We start from the raw sequence: 26,189 nt of genomic DNA, 5'->3' as shown, positions 1-26,189 counted from the left end.
AAGATGGGACCTTGCTAGAACATCTGTCAGCCCAACTTATCCCCAACTTACACACACGCACGCATACGCACACGCACACGCACACGCACACAGAAACCCTGCAGGCACCTCTATTTCCATTTGAGAAACTGAGGTCCAAAGAAGGTAGTGTCTCGCCCAGCCTGGGAGCTACTGTAAATCTCATTGCAATGAGATTGGTTTTGTTTAATTTTTTAAAATTAAATGTATTCACTTATTAGATAGAGATAGGCAGAAATTGAAAAGGATGGGGGGGGAGAGAGGGAGAGAGGGGAGAGAGACAGACACCTGCAGCACTATTTCACCACTTGTAATGTGAGTACTTAACCAGATGCGCCACCACCTGGCCCGTTTCACCACTTGTGAAGCTTTCCCCCCCCCCCCCCCCCGCAAGTGGGGACTGGGGACTTGAACTTTGTCCTTGTGCTTTGTTTTGTGTGCTCAACCAGGTGTGCCACGACCTGGCCTCAGTGGGGCTATTGAGTTGTTATTCTTACTACTACTATTACTGCCATCTTTTGTCTGCTCTTCGTGGACATTTTTTCTTTCATTGTTTATTTTTTTGTTTATAGATATAGACAGGGTCAGAATGGTTTAGAGAAAGGGACCACAGCAACTAAGGTCTCTTCAATATAGTAGAGGCAGTCTTGACCCTGGATTGAGCACATGGCAAGGCAGCGTCCAAGTGAGTTATTTCACCAGCTTTAAACAGATCCTATGAAATGAGATATAACAGCACTGCTTTTTTTTTTTTTTTAACACCAGAGCACTGCTCAGCTCTGGTATATGGTGGTGCAGGGGATTGAACCTGCAGCTTTGAAGCCTGAGGCATGAAAGTCTGTTTGCATAAACATTATGCTATCTACCCCTGCCCGGCACTGCTTTTCTGTCCAAGGTACTTCCCCTAGTGCCATATATGTTGCTCCTGTATGATACCAGGGCCTTGAACCTTGGTCCTCGAGCATGGTGAAGTGTGCGCCTTGCTGTGTGAGCCTTCTTTTGGTCCCCAAGGTGATGATTTCAGCATCATAATTCTGTCTACTATGCTCACTGTGCAGACCCATGTTGTGTGTGGTCTCTCTTCCTCTCAGAATTCTAACCAGATGGAAAAGGTTGTTTCTTATAACAACATTTTTTTTTTCAAGAAGAAGCAACTTAGCACTCCAGAATCAACTTGGCTAGGAATCAGGTAATAAGGTATTTGTGTGGAGCTGGGGATTGAACCCAGAACCTCATGCATGTGGCATGTCTCTACTACTACACCATCTCTGCGGCCCAGTTTAATTTTTCTATGATAGAAACCGAGCACAGCTCCACCTTCCATGGAGTTTCACTTGCTGTTGTTGCTCTTGCCTGTGATGCACCAGGAATGGAATCCATGATGGCCTCACTCCTGTAACAGTGACATTTGACCTCTGAGCCTCCTAGGAGATGGACTTTTTGACTCAGTGCTTACCCCACTAGCTGAATAATTATCTGCACATCACAGTCCTCCAAGCTTTTACTTGGGGGCAAAAGAAACGTTTTTGAGTCACAATCTCTCTGAAGTCCTTTCGAGAGCCTTCTAGAATTGTTTGAAGTGAGACAAACTGGGTTGGAGCTTCCCTTGCACTTCTTGACGACCAGTGTCCTACCCGCCTCTTGGAACTAACAATAGCTGGGTCTCTGCACCATTGAAGTCAAGGTTTCTGTCTTAAAATAGCCACTGGGCCCCACAGAAGTGCCAAGTTGTGAGACCAGCAACGAGAACAGCCGCTTACTGGGCCCATCAGCCGGACCTCCCCTTCTGCTGAGGCTAAAGAGGAGATTCCCTTCCTGCAGCAAAGATGGGCTGTCTGATCCCATCCAGCTGCTCCTGCTGGGTTTCAAATGGGGTCGCTCACAAGCTGTGCAGTTAGTGGGAAGAAAGAAACTTGATTTTTTAAAAAATCTTTTTATTGGGAGTAATAGTTTACAATAAGTACAGTTGACACCTGGGTAAAATTTCTCAATTTTCTGCCAGACGCTCTCATCCCCAGGCTGGGTCCCCTGTCCACCATTATGTGCAAGGACCTCAAAGTCCCCCGCCCATCCTCTCCAGGATCTTTTACTTTGGTGCAATGCACCAAACCCCGTTCTGTTCAAGTTCTGCTTTGTGGTTCCCCTCCTATCCTTATTTCTCAATTTCTGTCTGTGAGTGGCATCATCCCATATTCATCCTTCCCTTTCTTTTTTTTTTTATATATTTACTTATTCCCTTTTGTTGCCCTTGTTTTTTGTAGTTATTGATGTTATTGTTGGATAGGAAAGAAAGAAATGGAGAGAGAAAGGGAAGACGGGGAGAGAAAGATAGAAACCTGCAGACCTGCTTTATAGACACCTGCAGACCTGCTTTACTGCCCGTGAAGCGACTCTGCTGCAGGTGGGGAGCCAGGCCTCGAACCAGGATCCTTACGCTGGTCCTTGGCGCTTTGCACCACCTGTGCTTAACCCGCTGAGCTACCGCCCGATTCCCCATCCTTCTCTTTCTGACTTATCTCACTTATGATTTCTTCAAGTTCCACCCAAGATGAGGTGAAGAAGGTGCATTCACCATTTTTAACAGCTAAGTTATATTCCATTGTGTATATACACCACAACTTACTCAGCCACTCATTTGTTGTTGGACATGTAAGTGCCCTGTAACCCAGAAGTGCTTCTGCTGGAGATGTATCGTAAGAAATCAAACACTGTCAAACACAGTCGTTCAAAGAAATTTATACCTATGTTCATAGCAGCACAGCTTGGAAATTTAATTTCTTGCATCACAGAGGCCAGAAGAATGTGGTAAAAGAGCTAAATCACTTGCACAAGGCAACAGCCACAGGCACAGCAGGTGGCATCAGGGTGGGTAAGCATAGTGTGTATGATTTCAAGGCAGGAGCAGCATGCTTGTTGGTGCAGGTTGGGGAGCTTCATGCGCCTGGTGAGGTGGGAACCACATCATTAATTTTTTTATACGGCTCCAGAAAATGAACCTAGAGCCCTGCCCATGCACAATACCAGTGCCTCCTGAACCTTTTTTTTTTCTCCTATTTGTCTCATGGGGGAAAGGAGAGGGAGGGAGGAGGGCCTCAACTCCAGTCCACCATCCACGATGCTTCCCCAGATGCTGTTCATGGTGCTCCCATGTGGTCCTGGGACTTGACCTCAGGCCTCATGCATGGTAACATGTGCACTCTACTGGGTGAGTTGTCTCCCGGCCTGTCAGCTGACTCTTTTATAGGAAAAAGTGTGAGGTATGGGAGTTGGAGGAGACACCTGGAGGAGGAGCACACAGAGTTGGCAGGATAAAATGTAGGCGGCACAGACAGTGGAGCCTCACCCCAGAGTGGGAGGTGGGAGAAAGCACCCTCCCAGAACCCCAACCCATGGAGCTTGGGCCACCCAAGTGCCTGCCACATGCTCAGTCTTGGTTACTCAGAATAAGTCACAAGGCGCTCTGCTCTCTGGGGGGAAGGTGCTGCCTCGCTCTCAGTAATTAACTTCATGCTGCTCTTTCTGCTATGACTATTTCCAGGTAATTGTGTTTCCCCAAATACTGGCTTTTGCTTTTACTTTCCCAGATAAAGCCTGGCAAAACTAATAGTTTCTGCTCTGTCTGACTCCATTCCCTTCACCTACTGTCATTAGGTTTCATAACTGTGGGAACAGATTTTTCTCTAAGGAGAATTCTGTCCTCCAAGGCATCAGAAAACTACCCCCAAGTAGGCATGCATTTCTCCAACAGGTAACTGTCTTTGAACAAAGTGTATTGCCTATCTGGGCCATTATTGGCCCAGCAGGCAGCTCACCTCAGAGACAGGACTCTGTGGGAGTAGGCGCGCTGTTTCAGATTGCTCTATCGAGTCAGTAGCCAGCATGAATCAACATTCACTCTGTATACGTAAGCAGAGCGGCACTACACATACACAGCATCCTGTCTCGTCAGGATGTTCTAGCTGGTGGTTAGTCATTGGAGTAGGAAGGCCTGTGGGCCCCTAAATATACATGGGCCACAGCTGCCATGGACACAAGTGCAGTAGGTCCCTGCCACTACCTGCAGGCTACCTGAGCTGCTCCAGGCACCTGCATCCTGGTAGAAAGAGGGCGTCAGTGCTTCTTGTGCTCCCCTGCACCTGCACCTGCACCTGCGCCAACAAGAGTGCAAAGCCAGTGACAGCCAGAGCAATGGAGCCACCCCAAGCCAAGCTATGTTGCTAAGGATCTGTGATAACGCCTGATGTCTGTAGGGAATTTCTTCCCAGGCAGGGGATGGAAGTCAATAGGAGAGAACCAGGCAGCTTTTGGCTGGGGCTCCCTCTTCATACTGCATTGGCCAGCATTTGTGATCTTAATCTCTTATTCCTCTCCCTTCCTCATGGCCACAAGAAAAAAGTGGCTTCCATTTGGGACAAGATGTGTATTTACTTGTCTCTGAGTTTACCCTTTACAATACCAAGGTGGCATGGAGGCTTTGGTTAAGGCCAGAGCTTTTGTTGTTTAGAAGGCTTTATCTTAGTTACTATATGTGATAGGTGAGAGACAAACCAGTGTACCACTCTGGTACATGTGATGCTGGGATCAAGCCAGGAACTTCAGGTGTGCAAATCCAGTGCTCTTCCAGTCGAGCTGTTTCCCCAGCTTCCAGCCAGGCCATTTTTGGTGAAAACTATTGGTCTAAGAGACTTTTGGGGCTAGGCAGGGTGTAGATTCCTAGCTAGTGCTGAGGATGAGAGTCTGGTGGGGAGCCTGGGGAGGGAGCAAAGGGAAGTTGAAAAAACAACACAGATCCCCTGAGGACAGTGGGGAAAGTGTCATGGAGACTGAGTGACTGGACAGGGAATGGCCAGTGATTGCCCTGCGTCCCCTGAACAGTAGCCCACTGTTCCCTGGATGTGATTTCTTCTGGATGGACACATGACTGGCCCACGTTCTCAGATTGAGCAGGTCACCTAAAGCTACTGCTTGTGCCCTGAAATGTCTCTGTTCCCCAGAAGAACTGTGCAACCCATATTGCTCCGAAATCCCAGAAGAACTGTGCAACCCATATTGCTCTGAAATCCAACTCAGCCTTCCCAGCTTGTGCAGATGGAGCCCTTTGGGGTGTGCCTGGAGCCAAACACCCCTACATACTTTCAAGATTTATCTAAAGCCCATTTCTGCCTATCTACAAGGCAGCCCTCATAAACTCACCCTCACTTAAAGCATCTGCTTTGGGGGAGGCCATATGCTGGCTGCAGTTAAGTAATACGTACTGGTTTCTGGGTGTCTTCCAAATAACTCCTTGGACAAAGGTATCAAAACTGGATTATTTTTTTAATTCTTGATTAATAATGGGCTATAAGATTGTAAGGTTACAGGGTGTTGTTCCACACCGCACTCACCACCAAAGCTCTGTGGCTCCCCTCTCCCACCTCCCAGTGATAATCACCCATAGTTCTCACAAAGTCTTAGAAATGGGTTTATTTGTTTTGAAAGTTCAAGTGTATCAGTTGTCTAGATTCCACATATGAGTGAGACCATCCTATAGTTGTCAAGACTGGGTATTCTGTGCAGCCCTTATGGTCCTCTGGACATCTGACTGATGGATTGGGAACGTCCCCTAGGTTGGGTGCTTGGCAGGCCCACATCAGAGTTCTAGGAACCAAGAGCAATCAGGAGCACAGGCAAGCTGAATGAACTTATGTCCTGCGGGAGGATAACTGTTCTTGACCTTGGGAGATGAACAGAGCCCTGGGGCAGTGTTATTCCTGGAGGACAAGTCCTATGTGGGGACACTGAAGGAGAGGAGAGAAACAGACATAGAATTCAAGTCCAGCCATTTTCACATGCAATCAACATCCAACCCAAGATGGTGGAGCAAGAGGTCCAAAAGGTTGGCCTCCTGTGCCTACTGAGGCACAGATGCCCTTGTAAGAGAGAGATTCAAGATGACTTGTTTTACCTTTTTACCTACAAGCTGTCAGGTAGAGCTGCCTTCTACCCCGTTTCTTGTTCCAACTCCAGCAGAATGGTAGGGCTTGGCTTCTGTGAACTGGAGATGCCTGTTCCTTTGATGCCCAGGCTCTGGGGGAAGGACTTTCCCAGCCTTCAAAGCATTTCACTGCCTTGCTACTCTCAGGAAGAGGCTCAGAGAGGTTAATAATTAACTTTAAGTGATGGCTTGACTTCTTTTTATTGCAGTTTCTCTTTCCAACAGACCAGATCTTATCCCTAGAGGCATGTGTGACTCTTAGCACATCCTGGGATTGAGTAGAATTAGAAGGAACGTGCTTCTCCACTACATTTTTCAGATAGAGAAAGAGAGGCAAAAGAGTAAACGAGACCACAGCACCAAAGCTTCTTTCAGTGTGGGCTCAAGCAGCACACTAGCCAAGTGAGCTATTTTGCTAGCCCACTTTTCTACTACACTTTGAAGATAGAAGGAAATTCAAGTAGAGGTGATAGTGGCTCTCCACAAGTGCAGATCTCAAGGCCCAGCATCACGCTTCATTTTATGTTTTGACCTTCCTTCCCACTCAAGGGTTCTGATCTAAATATTAATTTCATAGGAGGAATCCAATTCACTTCCCCAGTATATAAGTTTCTTGGTGGCATTTTAATGTTGTGAACTATAAATTGATCCATGGTGCTTATTTGTAAGAGTTGTGTCTGTTGACTGGAAGAATTATAGCAAATGTAATTCCATGGTAGAGTAGAAACTATCCTCTTTATCTCCCATCTGTGGTTATTTGAGGCCACTCATCTTAGAGATTTTCTCAGCTATCCACATTCCTCATTCATCTCTGGGCCTGTGGCATTAACAGTAATTATACTCAATGACAGAGCAATTGTTACCAGATAATGTCTCAGAAATAAGAAAATTATGAGCTAATTTCAGGCTATCTCAAATTAATAAGAATGTCTTTGTGGAGTGCTACCAATGTAAACCTCCAAGAAATGGCAAGTGGGAGATACTGAAATCCTTTATCTGTGGAGCTCTGTACTAACTCAGGGAGCACACCCAATTGCTATTATCTGGCTAGTTGCTGGAGAGACTCTTTATCTTCCTTCTGGGTTTTATTAATTCAGTTCCCTCCAGGGCTTGACTGTCACTAGCTCTCTTGCGGTGGAATGGAATGGGGTGGGGTGGAGGAGGAAATGAGGCTCTAATGACATAGCTCATAGCTGGGAGAACTCCAACTCAGGGCAACAACCAGCAGAGTCTCTCCTCCAGCCCCAAAGTGTGAGGTACAGACTTTGATCTTGTTTTATTAACCCAGAATGATTTCTCCTAGGTAGGCATGATCAGAGGCTATTCTTTCATGAGATCTTTGACTCCTTTGATGTCCCATGGATTTCCCTCTAGCCATGTCTGACACTTCAGTGGGGGAGGTGGGCACATTGAAGGAGAACCCTAGCATTTCCTGGGTACTTCCCTGACCTGCTGCTGGGTGTCTGATTTTTTAGTTTTTATTTTTGCTGCAGACTTTTCTGCACAGGGTGACACCTACAGCACCAGCACCACCAACCCCCAGTTAGGGCAGCTCCATCATTCCTTTTGAGGGTAGTTGTGGTTTACAGATTATAATTGATTTTAAAAGAGGGGCATTGTTTATTGTAAGAAAGAACCCCCATTTGTGTATAATAAGGCTATGGAGAAGTCCCAGGCCTGAGCTCAGCCTTCTGCCTGGTGTTAATGTGTCCTTGTGTTCTCTCTCTGTGTGTGTGTGTGTGTGTGTGTCTCCTCTTCTGAGAAGCTCACCTCTTCTCACAGCTCTTTCAAGTTGCCTGCTTCTTTCCTTTCCTTTCCTTTTTTATTTTTTAACTCAATCATTAACATAAATGGAGAGAGCCAGAGCATCACTCTGCTCTGTGAGTGATACCAGGGGTCAAACTCAGGACCTTATGCTTTTGAGTCAAACACTATAGCCATAGCACCACTTCCCTGGCCTCCTTTTCCCCTCCATGGAATTTTTGTTCTTCTCTCAGTTATGAATATGGTCTCAGAAATCAGACTTCTCAGCCTTTAGTATGGGCTTTTCTGCTTGCTGATGTTCTGACTATGGCCATGCTTTGTAATCTCCCCATACCTGAGTTTCCCCAGTTGGGGGATGTGATAAATACCAAGCATGCGGGGCCTGGCATTTGCTCACAGGGCTAATGCCAGGTGGTACAGACTATGAGGGGTGGAGAAAAAGGCACCACTTCTCCTAGACTCATTCTCACTGCCTTGACCAAGTGACATTGTTGGGTGTAGACACCTGCCAATGACTTTGTTGACAGTGGCCGCACTCTTTTGTAACAGAAGCCGTCAGTGCGTCGTGGTGTTCCAACATGGTGAGCCACCATGTCCAGTCAGCCCAGTGGGCATTCTCACCCAGTGCCCCATAGGTCATCTGAAGTTCTCTCATTTCTGCCTTGAGGACCTTTCCCTCTCTTTCCAGTGTCAGAGTTAGCACACTCCTTCATCGAATCTTTGCCTGGGTTGTTATTCCAGTGGCAGCTGCGTTAATTCCTGCCTACAATCCTGCATGCCTCCCCCACATCCACCCCTGCCAGTTTCCAAGATGCAAAGCTGGACCAGAAGATAGTTCATTTGATAATGCACAGACCCTAAAAGCATGAAACCCTGGGTTCGAGTCCTAGCACCAAATGGGAACCCTTTGGACGGCAATAGCAGAGCTCTGTGGATGGTGGAACAATGCTTTGTCTCTTCTCTGTCTGTCCCTCCATTTCTTTTTTCTGTATCTCAAAAACAAAGGAAAAGGCCACTGGACAGTGATGTCACACCAGCACCATGAATCCACCACTCCGGGTGACCTTTTTTTTTTTTTTTTTAGAACAGAGGATTTGAAAGGAGGAAGTGATATTTATAGAGAGAAAGATACCTACAGCACTGCTTCACCACTCATGAAGTGTGTCCCCTCCAAGTGGTGAGTGAGGGTTCAAACCCAGGTCCTTGTGTATGGTATTGTGTACACTCAACTGGGTGTGCTACTCGCTTGCCCTCACAAGTTCATTTTAAAGTTAGAGCCCAACAAATGTTTCACCAGCTATCATAGGCAGTTATCCCCCTACCCCCACAGGCAGTTCTTAGAGTATAAATGTTTTATGCATGCACACGCACACACACTCATAGGAAAACCGCTAACTCTGTCATTGATTAAGGAAATTAAAATTCCAACAACAGCCACTTTTCATGGACTAAGTAACTCCAGGCCCTGGAAAACTAATCCACACCATGGATCAAAGAGCTTTTGTACATAAGTACTCCCGCTCAGGAGAGAGGCCTCTGAGTGGAGCCCAGGGGAGAATGTTGGGGTGAAGTGGATGTTCAGTGCTAGAGTTGTAGTGGCTACATATTGTGTGACATTGTCAAAAGCTCCTTGAGTTTTTAGATTTGGTGATGCTTCTCACACATAACATCAAACGCAAAATTTAAGGACACATCCTTGTAGGCTGGAGAGCGAGTCCAGCAGATAGAGTACATTCCTTTTGTGAGGCCTTCGACCTCCACATGTGACCAGGGCACTCTAGTCTCAGTCTTACTTTCATGAAATAACTGATCAACAAAAGGATTTTAAAAAAGAAAGAAAAAAGATCTGTCCTTAGCCAAGAGAACAAGAAATGTCCATGCATTGCAAGGGTGGAATGATAGCATAAGATGGTAGCACCTTTGGCTTTATCTATTTTAAATATATATTTATTTGATAGGACAGAGAAATTGAGGGGAATGGGAAATACAGAGGGAGAGAGACACGTATAGCACCGCTCCACCACTGGTGAAGTTTCCATCGGCAAGTGGGGGAGTCTTGCACCTGGGTCCTCGTGCATGGTAACCTGTGTGCTCCTCCCCTGCCCCTTTGGCTTTACCCTCTAAGAAGCTATGCTCTGACCTGGTGATTCTCCTTATGGACTAGCATCCTAAACAGAGCCCTGAATTCAAAGCTGTCTGTACAGTATTTGTCCCAGAATTGAACAAGAGGTGGAATGAACCCCTGCAGGGAATTGGTGAAGTTAAGATACCTCTGTATGGAGCAGCCCTTTGTGTGAGTTAGAAAGAGGCATCCTCTCAGGGTGGGACGCCCCTCAGGGGTCATGGTGGGGTATCTGCTAAACCTCAGCCCTGTGTGTCCGTCACCTGGGCTCTCTGTACTACAGACCTCAGGTCAGTCAAGCTGGTGAGTGTTGTTGAGTGCGGGCCGCGGAGAAGAGAGAGAGGAGGGGTCCGGAGCGAAGAGGAAACACAAATCTTTATTTGCGCTGGCACCTCAGAGTTGGGTGCTAGAGAAGCAGGTTGGGCCACATGGAGGTAGCGAAAATGGCCGCCTCAGGCAGTAACCTTTCCTGCGTCTGAACACCAGAGTGAAGCGCTGGCAAGAGAGCGAGGTGCGGAAAACGAAGGGTTTTTATAGGAGTAGCTTTCTTGAGAATGGGAAGGGGGAGGAGTAACCATAGCACTCCAGGATAGGATGATAACTCCCGTGAGAATGGGAGGGGGGAGGAGTAACCAAAGCACTCCAAATATCGCGGGGATATAGACAATGCCCTGAGGGCACAACATGGCGGAACAGGCACTCCCAGAATGTCCCAACTCTCATGGGAACTAGTAGCCTGAGGGGAAAACATGGCAGATGTGACTGCATCTGCACAATTTCCCAGCAGGTGAGACTGTGGTTTGGGGACCAAGAAAATTTGGTGGTTGTTGAGGAGCTTAGGTAGAGTGCATGCCCTAACACGTGAAATGATCTGTGTTTGAACCCCGATACCACATGGGAGCATCACCAGAGTGGTACCTGGAGAAGCTCCATAGATGATCAATCAATCAAAAATCTATCCCTCCCCGCTTCCCCTCCTCTCCCTCCTCCCTGTCTAACAGAAATAAAAATGTTAGTCTAGGAACAGTGAAATTGCCCACGTTCAAAGCGCAAGCACTGCAACAAAACAAAACCCCACTTTTGAAGAACAAAGATTTCTAATGCAAAGTTAAAGTTTTAAAAACAAGGTTAAAAAATTGTAGGGGCTAGGCAGTGACATACCTGGCTGAGCACACTTCTTACAGTGCACAAGAACACAGGTTCAAGGCCCTGGCCCCCACCTGCAACTTGACTAGTGGTGGAACAGTGCTACAGGTCTCTTTTTTCTCTCCCTTTCCTATCAGTTTCCCTCCCTCCCTCTCCTTCCCTTCTTCCCCCCTCTATATAATCAATAAAACAATGAAATATTTTTTTTAAAGTTTCATCAGAGGCATAATTTGTACATATAAACCTGAATGGTGCAAAAGTATGAAGTCCCTGTAAGGAAACATACCAGCCTGTCACTAGGAGGGACAGGGTAGCATCAGCCATAGAACATGGGTGGTTTTAGCCTTTTACATGTGCGTTTTCCATGTTTTTTTCCCCTCTAGTCAGTACTTTTGCATATTGTGAAAAATAGGCAGGACTCTGACAGCTTCACAAGAGCAGAAACGGGCGCTTCAGAACTGGGCTTAGGGTGGAGGTGGGCGGGAGGGTGCACGGGAGTCCTGTTGAGGTCCCAGTGAGCTCTTTGGTGCAAAGCCATGCCTCTGACTTGGCCCCGGCTTCTTGCCCTTTGCAGGTTTGAGACATTTGAGGTCAACAGCTTTGAGCAGTTCTGCATCAACTACGCAAACGAGAAGCTCCAGCAGCAGTTCAACTCGGTAAGGCTTGGTGTCCGCACCAGGGGTGCCAGCATGAAGGGTACCGCCTCTCTCGCTTCTCTTCCCCTCCAGGTTCAGTGGGCTTCAGCTCTGCCCTGGGTTTCCTGGGGTGCTTCAGCTTTGGGAAAGTGTTCCCCATTGCTCATGAGAAGTGTACAGAGAGAGAGAGAGAGACTCCCCTTGGCCTAGGCTCCCATTTACTCATTCCAGGCTTCTGCATTACTTAAGCAATTGTGTGCACACACAACTTCTTGCAACTGGTTGAGATATAGTGATGCAGATGGTGACTGAAATATCCTGGCGTGGGGGTCACTTGGAAATGGGGAATCACCTAAATGAACCTTCCTTGCCTCCAGCCACGACTGTGACTTAGTGCCCAAAGCATTTCTGGTGGGTGTGCGCCATCTCTCATCAGATCTCGGAAGCTGGGAGGGAGAGAGGCTGAAGGCTGAGGTGTGCCCTGCAGTTCGCTGTCCTTGACCTTTCACGCCTTATCCCTAGCATGTATTCAAACTGGAGCAAGAAGAATACATGAAGGAGCAGATCCCTTGGACCTTGATTGATTTTTATGACAACCAGCCTTGTATAGACCTCATAGAAGCAAAGCTGGGCATCTTGGACCTACTGGATGAAGAATGTAAGGTAAAAGCTGAGGAACCACTGCAGTGGGTTCATTCTAGGCTTGGGCCGGGAGGCAGATGGCAGCTCTGCAGTGCAAAGGACTATGTGCAACCTCAAGGCTGGGGTTAAGCAGCACCAGTGTCCATTCTGCTTATCAGAAGATATTAGAGGGCAACCCGTAGAATGTGATTGACAGGCGGCATTACTTGGATGAGCATGTGTTTCTCTGTCAAAGACTGAGATGCTGCTTGTGGTGTGGATTTGGTTCCCCAGATACCTTGTAGAAGAGCCCCAGCATCCAGATAGGCACCCCCAGAGAGTGAGCACCTGAACCCCCATCGTCTTTGCCGTTTGGAGAGCTGCTCAGTGATAGAGCTATCTGGCTTGGTGCAGGTGATGCCCACAGAATCCCCCACCCTGGCGGGTTGTGGACTCTCCCTAAGTTCTCAGCTTGGAAGGAACCAGGAAGCCTTGGGAGTGACTGGGACTGGGGTGGGGAGTGCTAAGGAAAGGTCTGGGTTTGGTGATCACCTCTGAATTGTTGGAAGGTGCATCTCACGACCTTCCAAAGTTCTCTTGGTTTGGTTGTTGGTGAGGAGAGAGTGAATGGACACTACACTAGTTCCTCCAGTGATGGATACTCTGACCAAAAGAGGGTAGACTATGATCCAGTGACACCACTCTCCACAGGACACTCAAACACTGATCTGAGGGGACATATGCAGCCCTGTGTTCAGAGTTGCATTATTCACAATAGCCAGCATGGAAGCAGCCTAAATGCCCATCAACAGATGATCAGCTAAGTTATGGGATATATATTCTACTCTGCGGTCAAAGAAGAAGATAGTGTGTTCTTTGGGACAAAATGGATGAGACTGGAATCTTCCCTCCATCAGGCTTTTAGGGGTGTGTGTGTGTGTGTGTGTGTGTGTGTGTGTGTGTGTGTGTGTTGGGGAGCAGGTCTGAAGAAAGTCTGGGGATTCTGCTGGTGTAACTAACTTTGGGGAGTACAGAGAGGTATAGACACTGTATTCTCGGCCTGTTTCAACTCACCTGCAGCCAAGGTCATAGGTCAGGGTTGCAGGGAAGTTGGGTGAGTGTCAGATTAAGGAGTAATATAGGGGCATCTGGTAGAGTGCACATATTACAGTGTCCAAGGACCAAGGTTCAAGCCACCAGTCCCCACCTGCAGGGGAAGCTTCACAAACACTGAAGCAGCGCTACAGGTGTCTCTCTTTGTCAACAAATTCTTTTTTTTTTTTTTTTTTTTACCAGAGCACTGGTCAGTTCTGGCTTATGGTGGGGTGGGGGCATTGAACCTGACACTTCAGAGCCTCAGGCATGAGAATTTCTTTGCATAACCATTATGCTATCTACCCCCCACCCTCTCTCTTTCTCTGTCTTCCACTTCCTTACTGATTTCTCCAGTAAATAATACAATGTAAAAAAGGAGTAATACAGAACCCATAGCATGGAGGCACTCTTCTTCCAGGTTTTGTTGCTCTGGGATTCAAGTGGATTTTAAACTCACAAGTAGAAAACTCATTGAACTGTGCCTTTCAAAGGGTTGCATTTGACTGTGTGGCAATCACACTGTCATAAACCTGATTTTACAAAATGAGGTTTGTCCCCTCCTAATCATGCCCCTCACTCTGGTGGTTCAGGAAGCCCGCCCCCGCCCCCTCCCCAGGACTTGGCCAGCATGTGACAATTCTGGGGCTTCCTCTTCCCCCATCAACCCCCCCCACACACACAGGGAAATGAGCTCATGCTGTGAAGAACTGGGTTTCCTGACCCCTGCACTGCAGGACACAAAGCAGGCAGGGCTACCCTCTGTCCTTAGTTCTCGTTTAGGTCCCAGCTCCCAGGCCCTGCCACAGAGAAGGGAGAAGGCTTCGTGATAGGAAACTTCAGATGCTTTGGCTCCTCAGTAAGAAGCCCCTTTGTGGTCTTAGGTGTAGAGCCAGACCCAGGCTGAGCTCTAAGCTCAGCGCCTCCCTGATCACCCCAGGGAGACAGTGCAGTGCTCATGCACCAGACTGGCCTGCCTGAGATCCTCAGATGCCCCGGGTTCAGTCCCCAGCATTGCCCTGTGCCAGAGCTAGTAGTGCTGTGCTCTCCCTCTCCCATGAAAGTAAATAACTCTTGAACTCTCACACAGAACCTGGAGACAGAGCAGTATGACTACCCTCTTCAGAGCCCATCCATCCCTCCCTGCTCTCTGCCCTCCCTATGCCACAGCCACTGCCCCCCCACCCCACCCCCCGGGGAGGACCAACTAGTCCTAAATGCAAGGACAGGGAAGAACGTGTGTTTTTTCCCAGTGAAAAATGTCTGTATCATTGGAGATTTTCTGGAATTGATGCCTTGACAACAGAAACAGATCTGGTGAGTGAAAATACAGGCCATCATTTCAGGTTAAGAGCTAGTGTTGGGGACCCACGGAAGTGGGGGGACTCTGCCCTGAGTACAAGCTGGGCTTTCCTAGCTGATGTTATTCTTTGCTTTCTTTCCTTTTATCAGGTCACCTTTCAGCTGTTGGTGATGCTGGACATTGAAACTGGGATCTCTGGAATGCAAGTGCTCAGCACAACACTGCTGTCTCACTGGCTCCCTCTACTGTTATTATCAAGGCAGTACAGTGAGCACAGACAGTAGACCCCTCCTGGCCTGGCCCACCTCCCCTAGTGACAAGACTGTACATTATGTTCAAGGGCTCGGAGATGTTTAAGAATCCCCCCCAAAAAAAATTCTCGAGAGCAGGCACCAGATGGTGGGTGCACACCTGGTAGGTGTGTAAGGACCCAATTTCAAACACCCAGCCCCCATGGGGCAAAGCTTTGAGATTGGTAGAGTAGGTGTCTGTCTTTCTTGATCCCTCTCTATTCCCTAGTTTCCTCTCTCTTTTCTCCTCCTCCTCCTCTTCCTCCTCCTTCCTTTTCCCTCCAGTGTTATCACTGGAACTCGTGCCAGCACTATAAATCCACCACCCCTTTATTTGATAAGACAGAATTGAGAGAGGAAGGGAGGAGAGAGAGAAACTGCAGACCTGCTTTGCTGCTCATGAAACATCCCCCTGCCCCAGCAAGTGGGGAGCAGGTTCTTGAACTCAGGTCCTTGAACTCTCCCTGGGACAGGTGTAGAGAATGGAGGAAGGAGAGCAGTGGCCACACTAGACTGGTGGAGCAGGCAGGAGAGAGAGGGGTATGAGGGCCTGGAGGGAGGGCAGTATGAGGGGGGCACCTCTAGGGCTGCTGCCCTGGCTCCTTGGTTAGAGCTGTCAGAAGGGCGCTAACCTGGGCAGAATCTGAGCGCCAGTAACTGGAGGGGAAAATAGGAGGTGAGCAGGGAGCAGGCTTCAGTTCCCTTCTGCAGGCTGATCGGTGAGAATGAGGTGGGGGAGACAGAAGAGTGAGCAGGAGGGGAGGAGGGAGGACGACTAACTCCTGGGACGCTGGCTGGGAGGACAGTGGTCCCTCTGATGGGAAGGGCAGGATGGGAGAGCTGACTGAGGATGTCAGCGAACTTCCAGGTACAGAGCAGGCATTCAAAGCCTCCTACTTGGCAGCCTGTCTCCCTGCAGAAGAAACAACGCACCTGCTGAGAGCAAGCCAGCTCAGAGGCTTGCAGAGAGCAGAGGAAGGGGGTGTGCTGTCCTCTAAACAGTTGACCAGTGCTTGCTGACCATTAGCTGAGATCCAAGCACCAGCAGAGTCAGCTCCCATCTTAGACTGGGTGAGCTGTCTTAAATCCACAGGAAGGCTTCCCACAGGGAAATTGGATTTGATTTTCCGGCAGCAGTACTGGATTAGACTAATTCATCACCAGGACTCGATTAGGCAAGTGGAGTGACTGTGTGAGCTTAACCAGCTACCCGGGCATGGTGGACGGCAGGGTGGGACATGAGTTGGGCCAAGTGTGGGCATCTTGATGAGCATACAGGTGGGAAATAAAGGCCTGGAACTGACCTAGGGCTGGCTTCCACATGGGGAGCCACTTCCTCTGCAGACATCAAGACTGCATGCAGAGTCTTGGGGCCTCAGGGAGCCCATGGAGGTATGGCGTGGCATGAGGTGAATAAGTGACCAGGGAGGGAATCACTGATGGCAGAGGCTCTGGAGGTCAGAGAGGAGAGGCAGAGCCGAGGTGACAAGGTTCTGGGCTCCTTATCCATCATCTCTTGTTGGATGCTGCCTTGGGGACAAACTTGACCCCAGGGTTTGTCCAGGCCAGTGGTGGCAGCCTGTGAAAGAGGAGTGTCATTTCTGGCCGTGGTTCCAAAGCCGTGTTGCTGAAAAGTCATCCTGGCGTACAGAACTATACCCCAAGCTGGGTATAGTTGGGGGAGAGAGGCCAAGGACTTACTAACCCCTCCCCCCTTCCTTTTTCTCCTTGATTTCAGTAGCAAAAAGTAGAATCAAGTTTAATGTGTTTTTAACATCTGTGCTGAGCTGTAATTAACATAATGTACGACTTACTCATTTAAAATACACAACTGAATGCTTCTCGGTCTGTTCACAGTTGTGCAGCCATCACTGCTGCCATCAGTCTTACAACATCTTGTCACCCCATAAAGAAAGCCACACTCCACCCCCAGTCCACCCCACCAGCACCCTGGGCACCCACTCGTCCAATTCTGTCAATACTGATGGACCTGTTCTGGGTAATTCCCAAAGATGGGGCTTATTTATTTACTTTGCCAGAGCACTGCTCAGCTCTGGTTTATGGTGAATGAGAAGATTGAACCTGGGGCCTGAGAACCTCAGGCATGGAAATCTTTTGCATGAACAGTGTGCTGTCTCCCCTGCTCGGGATCCTCACCTTTTGATGTGACCAGTGACAACCACAGCAGGTCAGGAGACGAGCCTCCGGGGGTGGTTCCACCCAGGTGGAGGCAGGAGGCAGTGGTGGCATCCCCGTGCCTGCCCAGTGTCCTTGCTGCCTCACTATGAGAAGAGGCTTGTGTGAAATCACTTAAAGGTTTAATTTGCTGCATAACTTCAAAATGCCTCATGCACACAACCCAGGTCTCACCAAGGTGCTTTCTTTTTCTTTTTTTTTTTTCTGTATTGGGGAATTAATGTTTTACATTCGACAGTAAATACAATAGTTTGTACATGCATAACATTTCCCAGTTTTCCATATAACAGTACAACCCCCAGTATGTCCTCTGTCATTCTTGGACCTGTATTCTCCTCCCTGCCCCACCCCAGAGTCTTTTACTTTGGTGTAATACACCAACTCCAGTTCAGGTTCTACTTGTGTTTTCTCTTCTGATCTTGTTTTTCGGCTTCCACCTGAGAGTGAGATCATCCCATATTCATCCTTCTGTTTCTGACTTATTTCACTTAATATGAACTTTTCAAGATCCATCCAAGATTGACTGAAAATGGTGAAGTTAACATTTTTAATAGCTGGGTGGTATCCCATTGTGTATATATACCACAACTTGCTCAGCCACTCATCTGTTGTTGGACACCTGGGTTGCTTCCAGGTTTTGGCTATTACAAATTGTGCTGCTAAGAACATATATGTACACAGATCTTTTTGGATGGTTGTGTTGGGTTACTTAGGATATATCCCCAGGATCATAGGGTAGGTCCATTTCTAGCCTTGTGAGAGTTCTCCAGACTGTTTTCCACAGAGGTTGGACCAATTGACATTCCCGCCAACAGTGTAGGAGGGTTCCTTTGACCCCACAACCTCTCCAGCATTTGCTGCTGTTACCTTTTCTGATGTATGACATTCTCACAGGAGTGAAGTGGTGTCTCCTTGTCTTTTTTTTTTTTTTTTAATAAAAGGAAACATTGACTAAACCATAGGATAAGAGGGGTACAACTTCACACAATTCCCACCACCAGAACTCTGTATCCCATCCCCTCCCGATAGCTTTCCTATTCTTTAGCCCTCTGGGAGTATAGACCCAAGGTCATTGTGGGTTGCAGAAGGTGGAAGGTCTGGCTTCTGTAATTGCTTCCCCGCTGAACATGGACGTTGACAGGTCGATCCATACATACTCCCAGCCTGCCTCTCTCTTTCCCTAGTGGGGAAGGGCGCTGGGGAAGTGGAGCTCCAGGACACATTGGTGGGGTTTTCTGTCCAGGGAAGTCTGGTTGGCATCATGCTAGCATCTGGAACCTGGTGGCTGAAAAGAGAGTTTACATACAAAGCCAAACAAATTGTTGACCAATCATGGACCTAAAGGCTGGAATAGTTCAGATGAAGAGTTGGGGGGGTCCTCTATTTTGTAGACAACTAGTAAACATATTTTAGTTACATTATATTTATATATATTTATATTATATTTTAGTTATATTATGTATTTCGTTATATTCTGTGGCTATACTAGTTTTTGTTTTGTTTTTTTCCTCTGAGCCTGAAATCTGATATGCTGGTGGATCCAAGTTATTGTCTGGGGAGATGATGTCATGGTTAGAAAAAGCACCAGAAAGCTGGCTCAGGGAAGAGAGTAGCTCTCTAATATGGAAAAGGTGTATGAATATTGTTGACTATAAACCCCATCGATTTGATGGGATCTGGGGCCCATATTCAGCTTAGGCGCCTATGTGACCTCTGCATCCCTGTAGGTCTGAGCTCACATTCTGTGAAGGTGCTTTCTTTTACACTTGTTTTAAATCTATTTTGTGAGAGACAGATGCCTTCCAATTAACCCTCCTGTTGTTAGAGGCTGCTGAGGTGGCTCAGTGGTAGAGCACTTGCCTTGCATGTGTGAGTCCCTGGGTTCAATCCCCAACACCACATGGGAGCAGCCAAGACAAAACAGGTGGAGCTTCAGGGGTGTAGGAGCAGTGCTTTGCTCACTCACTCTCATTAAAAGGAAGAAGAAGAAGAAGAAAAAGAAAAAACACCATTAGGCAGGAAAGCAGGATGACAAAGAGCTTATTAGCTGTGTGACTTTGGGCAAGTTATCTAACCTGTCTGTTTTAGCCACTTCTATCAAATAGGCTTAAACACAGTACCCCATTGCTAGGTTCATTGTAAGGAATCAAATAAATTGGTGCGCTGAAAAGAGGTGGTAAGCTGCCTAACAATACATGTTGCGAGTAATCACCGTTAACAGTATTATTTAAGAATCTTAATTGTGGTAGCTTCCTTATTTCTAGTTGGGGGTAGAAGTAAAAGGCAAAACTGACCCATTAAGAAATCCCTGTGCACAGACCTTAACTGTTGCCCCTTGAATCACCCCAGCCTCAGATAGGTGGGAAGCAGGTAGGAACTAGGGACCTTCTAATAGGAGACCCAGTTGCACTGACAAAACCAGACGGTTTGATTCTGGCAAATCCTGGGGCTGCTTTAGCTGGGGCTTTTCCTAACCCTGCCTTTTCTTTTCTGCCTGCCCCAACTCTGCCAGTCCTGGTCCAGCCCCATGGCTTTTTGCTGCTAACTATAGGAGGCTCACAGACAAATATGAAATGGTGTGCGTTTAAAAATGCTGAATGAAATATATTTTACTTTGTCTACCCCACACAATTAATAGCTGCCAGGATGGGTGGTGGTGGGGGGAGACTTTCCTTGAATCTTCTGTGGTACTTAGCACTAGACCTTTAATACTCATTTTCACCAAACTGAATATTGAGAAAAATCTGTTTGCTCACAGAGTTTCTGCAGAGTGTGTGCTTGAGTGTAAGCGTTTTTCTTTGTGGCCCAGATTTGATGAATTTGCTAAACAAAGCCCTTTGGAACTGGCCAGTGCCAGGGTGACCTTCAGTCCAGAACCTAGGCCAAAAGGAGGTTCTAGCAGCAAGAGTGGGGGAGTCTGCTAGCCGACCCTTCCCTGGGGGTGGTCACACACGGTGACTTTCCAGAATGGCCAGGGGCCAGGGGCAGCACCTTTCCATAGGAGCACTGGCCACCACCCTGGACAATGTGAGTCATGCTTGCAGCCACTCACTCTGTATCTAACAGAGAAAGCTGCTTCTCTACCTTTGGAACCATCTCTAAGATACTGACATCTGTCTTTAAGAGTTCTGAAGGAGTAGAGCCTCTAATCGAGATTTGAATTGTGTGGTAGAGGGACAGGGTGGAGACTGATTCCACTGAGCTCAATCAGTGTGTGCTACTGCCCCCCCCCCTTTTTATAGAGACAGAGAAAGAGACTAATTACCAGGGTTTCCTTCAATGTCATGGGGGCCAGGCTCGAACCTGGGTCACGTACATGACTAGGCAGCACACTATCCAGTGAGCTTTTGTTAAAGATCATTTTACTTTATTTATTTGATAGGACAGAGGGAAAATAAGAGTGAGAGGAAATACAGGGGAGAAAGAGTAATGTATAGCACTACTTCACTGCAAATGAAGCTTTACCCCTGCAGGTGGGGACTAGGGGCTTGAACCCAGATCCTTGAGCACTGTAATGTGAGAGAAAAGGCTTCAGAGAAAAGGACAGACTTGAGCTGACCCTGGGTAGCCTGCTTTAGATGAGTTTAAAGAAAGCAGGGTTGGCCTCTTCTTCCCGGGGAATCGACTTGGGTGAGCTGGAACTTGGTGTGGGCGGTGAATGGATATGCTGTGTTCATGATTCTAAAGCCGCTGACTCTACCAGAGGGAGTAAGTGTCTTCACACTCATTCGGCCTCTTTTGTGACTTGACCTCCAGGCTCCCCCTCTAATCCTGCCAGCAGGTTCTTGGGGACTTGGCACACTCTTGTGCGCATCAGAGTACCCAGCCCATATGACATGCTGAGAATGTGACGTGGCAGGACCTTAAGGTGTGTGTGTGTGTGTGTAAGGTGGGATGTTGCTACCCACTTGGGTTCAACCCTCTTCCTTGACACTTTGCTCCCTGTTTTCTCTTCACCAAACACCCTATTTTGTGGTTCTGCAGGTGCCCAAAGGAACCGACCAGAACTGGGCTCAGAAACTGTATGACCGGCACGCTGGCAGCCAGCACTTCCAGAAACCCCGGATGTCCAACACAGCCTTCATCGTCATCCACTTCGCAGACAAGGTGGGTTGCCTCCTCCTCATGGGCCTCGGTGCTCCCTCAGCCTTTAAACGGGTACCTCTGCAGGTGTAGCACGCATGTATAAGTTGGCACTAACCTCGTTCTCTGCTGTCGCACTGACTGCTCCTTCTATTTCATCCCTGGCCTCAGGTGGAGTACCTTTCTGACGGGTTTCTGGAGAAGAACAGAGATACGGTGTATGAAGAACAGATCAACATCCTGAAGGCCAGCAAGGTAATGAGCTCAGGGGTCAGGAAACAGCGGGGCCCACAGCAGGGGAGGCTGGGGCTGGGCAGGGAGAGTGAACAGACTTGTGGAGGTGTTTCAGTCTAGAACTGCATGAAGATGGCCTGATGCACAGGAAAAAAATGGGGGTAGGAAAGGCAACTGAGGGAATGAGACCTGCTAACAACAGGACATCAGGATGGGACAGGGGAGTGAGTGGGAAGGGAGGAAGCCACAGGGAGAGCAGGGATGCAAACATCATCCTCCATCCTCATCTCCTCCCAGCAGAAGTGAGTATTCTTAAGCCCCTCCAGGCCCTAGTAATCAGTGCGTTTGATTTCTGTTGAGTAATCTCTGGGCCTTCCCATATGTGAGCTTAGCATAAACAGAACAGAAGGTGGGCTCTAAGAGTATTGAAGTCTCCCAGTTGGGAACATCCTTTTCTCCTGTCTGTCAGCAGAACTTCTGCTGGCTTCTTGTTAAAAGCATAGCAAGGTGTGTGTGTGTGTGTGGGGGGGGGGGTCTGCATTGTATTCTGCAGGTAAAGGATATATGCCACAGATTCCCATAAACTCGTGTTTATGAAGCACCTGCCCTGGGAGGCCCTGCTCTGAACACACGCAGTGCCATGCAGAGGTGACGGGAGCCGCTCCCTCTGGCTGTTAGCAGTCTGGTGAGCTGATAGACATACACACTCACACACATGCACACACACACATGCACTGTAGCTAGAAGGAAAGGTCCCCACAGCCAGGGAGAAACATGGTCACCATGGCTCCAGGAGGCCACTGTTTGCTACAGGTGCCATGACCAGCTCTTCCTTCAGAGGAGCCCAGAGAACACTCCAGGGTCTTAGAGGCTTTTCTCACAGATCACATGATAGCAAACTCCCTGCTGGAGTCTGATTGCCCTTCTTGGGATAAGCTCCAGATTCATGCATTAGGGGAGATGATAGGATGGCTGGAAATGCCTCAGGAAATGGACCCGAGGATGTGGAGGTGAGTCACCTCTCATCAGATCACTTGGGCTGAGTCCAGGGGCTTAGGGAGAACTCCAGTCAGTGCTGGGCACCATCTGTAGGCATCTGGAACATCAGGAAATTAGTGATCACTGGGGCGGATTTGCTGTGGGTCAGTGGGACTCTCATTTCAGAGCTTACCACAAGATGAGCCCTTTAGCTTGCCATGTCTCTGCCGTCCAGTCCCAGGTAGTTGATGACCTTTTCTATTCTCTGTAAAGGGGACAGAAGGGGACAGGGAAAGGGCCACTTGGAGGGGCAATAGAAGTTGGTGGTTTCTCATTCTATCCAGAATCACTTGAAACTCAGCCAGCATCAAAAAGTTTCTTCAACTCCTCAGTTCTTAGAAACTGAAGAACTATTTTTCCCTGCCCAAGTACAGGGTTTAAGATCCTTAAGCCTCCTCCAAAGTGACGTGATAAGGCTAGGAAACTTTGTCTTGCTGTAAGTTTTTCCTCTAAAGTAGAAGTACAAACAGGAATGGGGGAGGGAGGTAGAGGATGGTAGGAATCAGGTATTTTCCATCTAAATAGTTTGGTTCTGCTGTTGTATTAATTTTGTCTTAGTCTAAGTGTCTCTTAGGGATCCCAGAATCTAAAACAGTTTTTTTACACTTCCCTCTGGCAGATGCTCTTCTATTAGTAATGGAATAATTTCACTCTTCTTTAAAAAACAATAATTATTTTATTTATAAAAAGGAAATACTGACAAAACCATAGGAAAAGAGGGGTACAACTCCACATAATTCCCACCAACAGAACTCCATATCTCATCCCCTCCCTTGATAGCTTTCCCATTCTTTAACCCTCTGGGAGTATGGACCCAAGGTCATTGTAGGATGCAGAAGGTGGAAGGTCTGGCTTCTGTAATTGCTTCCCCGCTGAACATGGACATTGACAGGTCGATCTATACTACCAGCCTGTCTCTCTCTTTCCCTAGTGAGGTGGGGTTTTGGGGAATTGGAGCTCCAGGACACATTGGTGGGGTTGTCTGTCCAGGGAAGTCTGGTTGGCATCCTGCTAGCATCTGGAACCTGGTGGCTGAAAAGAGAGTTAACATATAAAGTCAAACAAGTTGTTGACTAATCATGAACCTAAAGGCTGGAGTAGTGTAGATGAAGAGCTGAGGGACTCTCCATTTTGTAGATAGCTAGTAGGCATATTTTAGTTAAATTCCACAGGGCCTATGGCTATACTAGTTTTTTTTTTTCCTCTTGAGCCTGAAATCTGATATGCAGGTGGATCCTAGTTATTGTCTGGGGTGATGATGTCATGGTTGGAAAAAGGACCAGAAAGCTGAATCAGGGAAGAGAGTAGTTCCCAAATATGGGAAAGGTGTATAAATATTGTTGACTGTAAACCCCATCAATTTGATGTGATCTGGGGCCCATATTCAGCTTAGGAGCCTATGTGACCTCTGCATCCCTGTAGATCTGAGCTCACATTCTGTGGTCATGAGTAGGAATGTTCCAAGGTGCCCCAGTATCAGGACCCAGCTTCCTCAGGTGGAGCATAGAGTATGTTGTCCAGCCTCCTTTCAGAGGATGGAACATTCTCTACCATTGTTGATCCACATTGAGGGCAAGGTCATAGGGGGGCCCACAAAGAGGTCTGTTTTGTTGTTCCTGATAGAGATGACTGGTAACAATGGAGAGAGGGATTTATTTGAAGTCAGACCCATCAAGTCTGTTTGGGAGTCTCAGGACTCCCTGAATAGGGCCCCAGCTGATGGGGTGGCCAAATAGTGACTAAAGAGTCATCATTAAAGTATGCCAGACTCTTGCTCTTATTCAGCTTTTGCAGTCCTTGCTTTGATAAGGATAGCTTTGGAGTGAGTGAGAGGACTGTAATAGGAAATAGGTGAGGAGGGTATCTAAGTCTAAGTAGACACTATTTCATTATGAACTTTATACTGACTCACTGTAGACTATTGTGTACTTTTGTTTTCAGGTATATATTTTGCCCTAATTTATGGATACATGTGAATATACGCTCTATCCTATGGGACCTGGTCTATATCTAGGTTTTGGGATTTTGTTAGGAAGTGAATCTCCTGGAATGGAATTAGAGAATCCTGTGAAAGGAAAGGTCTCACCCGAGTAATGAGACTGAAGGGTTGACTTTCCATGCCTGACGTCTCTGGACACAGTCTGAAGTGAAGCATACCGAGGTGTGGTACTCATTGCATTGATTAGGTTGGGGTCAGCAGATGCAATATCATTTGGTATGAATTGAGAGAAGCGTGCAGGAAAGTGAGCCCCACTCTAGAGGTTCTGCAACTGGGGAAATATAGGCTCTACAGAGGAAGCAGGAGGCTCCTGCTGTCTTAGGGTTTAAGAAGGCCGTAGATAGTTATTGCTAAGCACATTATCTGGCAATTGGGTTAACTTTGAAAAATCTCTTTGTTAGGATTTGCTGTATCATACACAATATCACCATAATTTGTCCGTTGACATTATTTTTATATAGCTGTGCCACCGGTTGCTTCTGTTCTCCCTGATCTAAGCTTTTAAGAGAGTCAACTCAGCCTATGGTCTGTGCATTAAAAAGTTTGAGACATTCAATCAATTTTACCCTCTCATATTAATTAAATAGTGATTTATATGACTAAAAATTAATAGGAGTGTACATAAACACCATTCCCACCACCAAAAGACTGTGTGCCACCCCACCCCACCCACACCCACACACCCCCCCACCCCATGAAGCCGAACATCCACCCTCACTCTCAACCCAGGGTTTTTACTTTGGTGCCCTACTCCAAAAAAACAACAATTTTACTAAGTTTGGTGTGTTGTGCAAACAAATGCATACAGTTTACCCCTTTTAAAAAAATCTTTCAAATTTATTTATTAATGGGAGAGGGAGAGAGAACAAACCAGAGCATCACTCTGATATATTTGATGCCAGAGATCGAACTCAGGACCTCTTGCTCGCGAGCCCAGCACTTTATTTATTATACCACCTCCTGGGCTGCACATACAGTTAACCATATGAAACTTGTAGTCCAGTGAAGAAGACATCGTGTGATTACAAAAGTCAGTAATGCTGTGATGATAAAGAACCCAAGAGGCATGTAGAGAGTCCCCAGAGCCACCCCCAAGTTCAACCATTAGCTAAGAAGCCTCAAGAAACTCAGCATAGAGTTGTGCCCATTGGCTGTTATTTGATTTGTGCCCTCAAATCTGGGTAAAAAGCGGAATCCTCAAGAGGGGAAAGAGAAGTGGGAGCAAGTTCAAGGGGATACCAAGCCTGAGCTCCCAAGAGCCCCCTCTCAGCAGAATCCTACAAGCGCTCTTCCTTCCTGAGGCAGCCAGTCACGAAGGCACCTGTGACATATCTCACGGCTTGCCTGGGCCTGGTGTTTCGGGGTTTTATCAGGAGGCAGCATGGAGGCAGCCTCTGCCTGGCATGCACCAAAATTCCAGACACTCTGGAGGTGCAACTGTGAGTGCAGTTGTTGCATCTGTTACCTCATTATAGAATTAGCATTTGCTGACGTGTTTCTGAGCATAGATTCATGCAGTGTCCTTTTTACCTGTCACCCATCTGTGAACTTCGTTTTGAGGTTTCAGAGATTTCTTGATTACTATGCTTGTGAGCAAAGTGTTTTGAAAATTAGTGAACTGTATGTTTCACTTCCCTCTTTCTCTGTATTGTTCTCTATTTCTCTTGTTAAAAT

General features: G+C 47.4%; 1 protein-coding gene across 1 annotated transcript in view; it reads left to right on the top strand.

Annotated features, from left to right (window-relative positions):
- MYO5B (myosin VB) overlaps nt 1–26,189 on the top strand; it is a 195,103-nt gene that overhangs the window by 74,237 nt on the left and 94,677 nt on the right. The window contains exons 11-14 of the mRNA XM_060172332.1: nt 11,599–11,680; nt 12,182–12,322; nt 21,146–21,268; nt 21,416–21,499. Of these exons, the coding sequence (XP_060028315.1) occupies nt 11,599–11,680; nt 12,182–12,322; nt 21,146–21,268; nt 21,416–21,499 (430 nt within the window). The remainder of the gene's footprint in view (nt 1–11,598; nt 11,681–12,181; nt 12,323–21,145; nt 21,269–21,415; nt 21,500–26,189) is intronic.

The sequence above is a fragment of the Erinaceus europaeus genome, chromosome 15 (genome assembly GCF_950295315.1).
Source record: "Erinaceus europaeus chromosome 15, mEriEur2.1, whole genome shotgun sequence".
Lineage (NCBI taxonomy): Eukaryota > Metazoa > Chordata > Mammalia > Eulipotyphla > Erinaceidae > Erinaceus > Erinaceus europaeus.
This window is presented reverse-complemented; position numbering and strand designations above follow the sequence as displayed.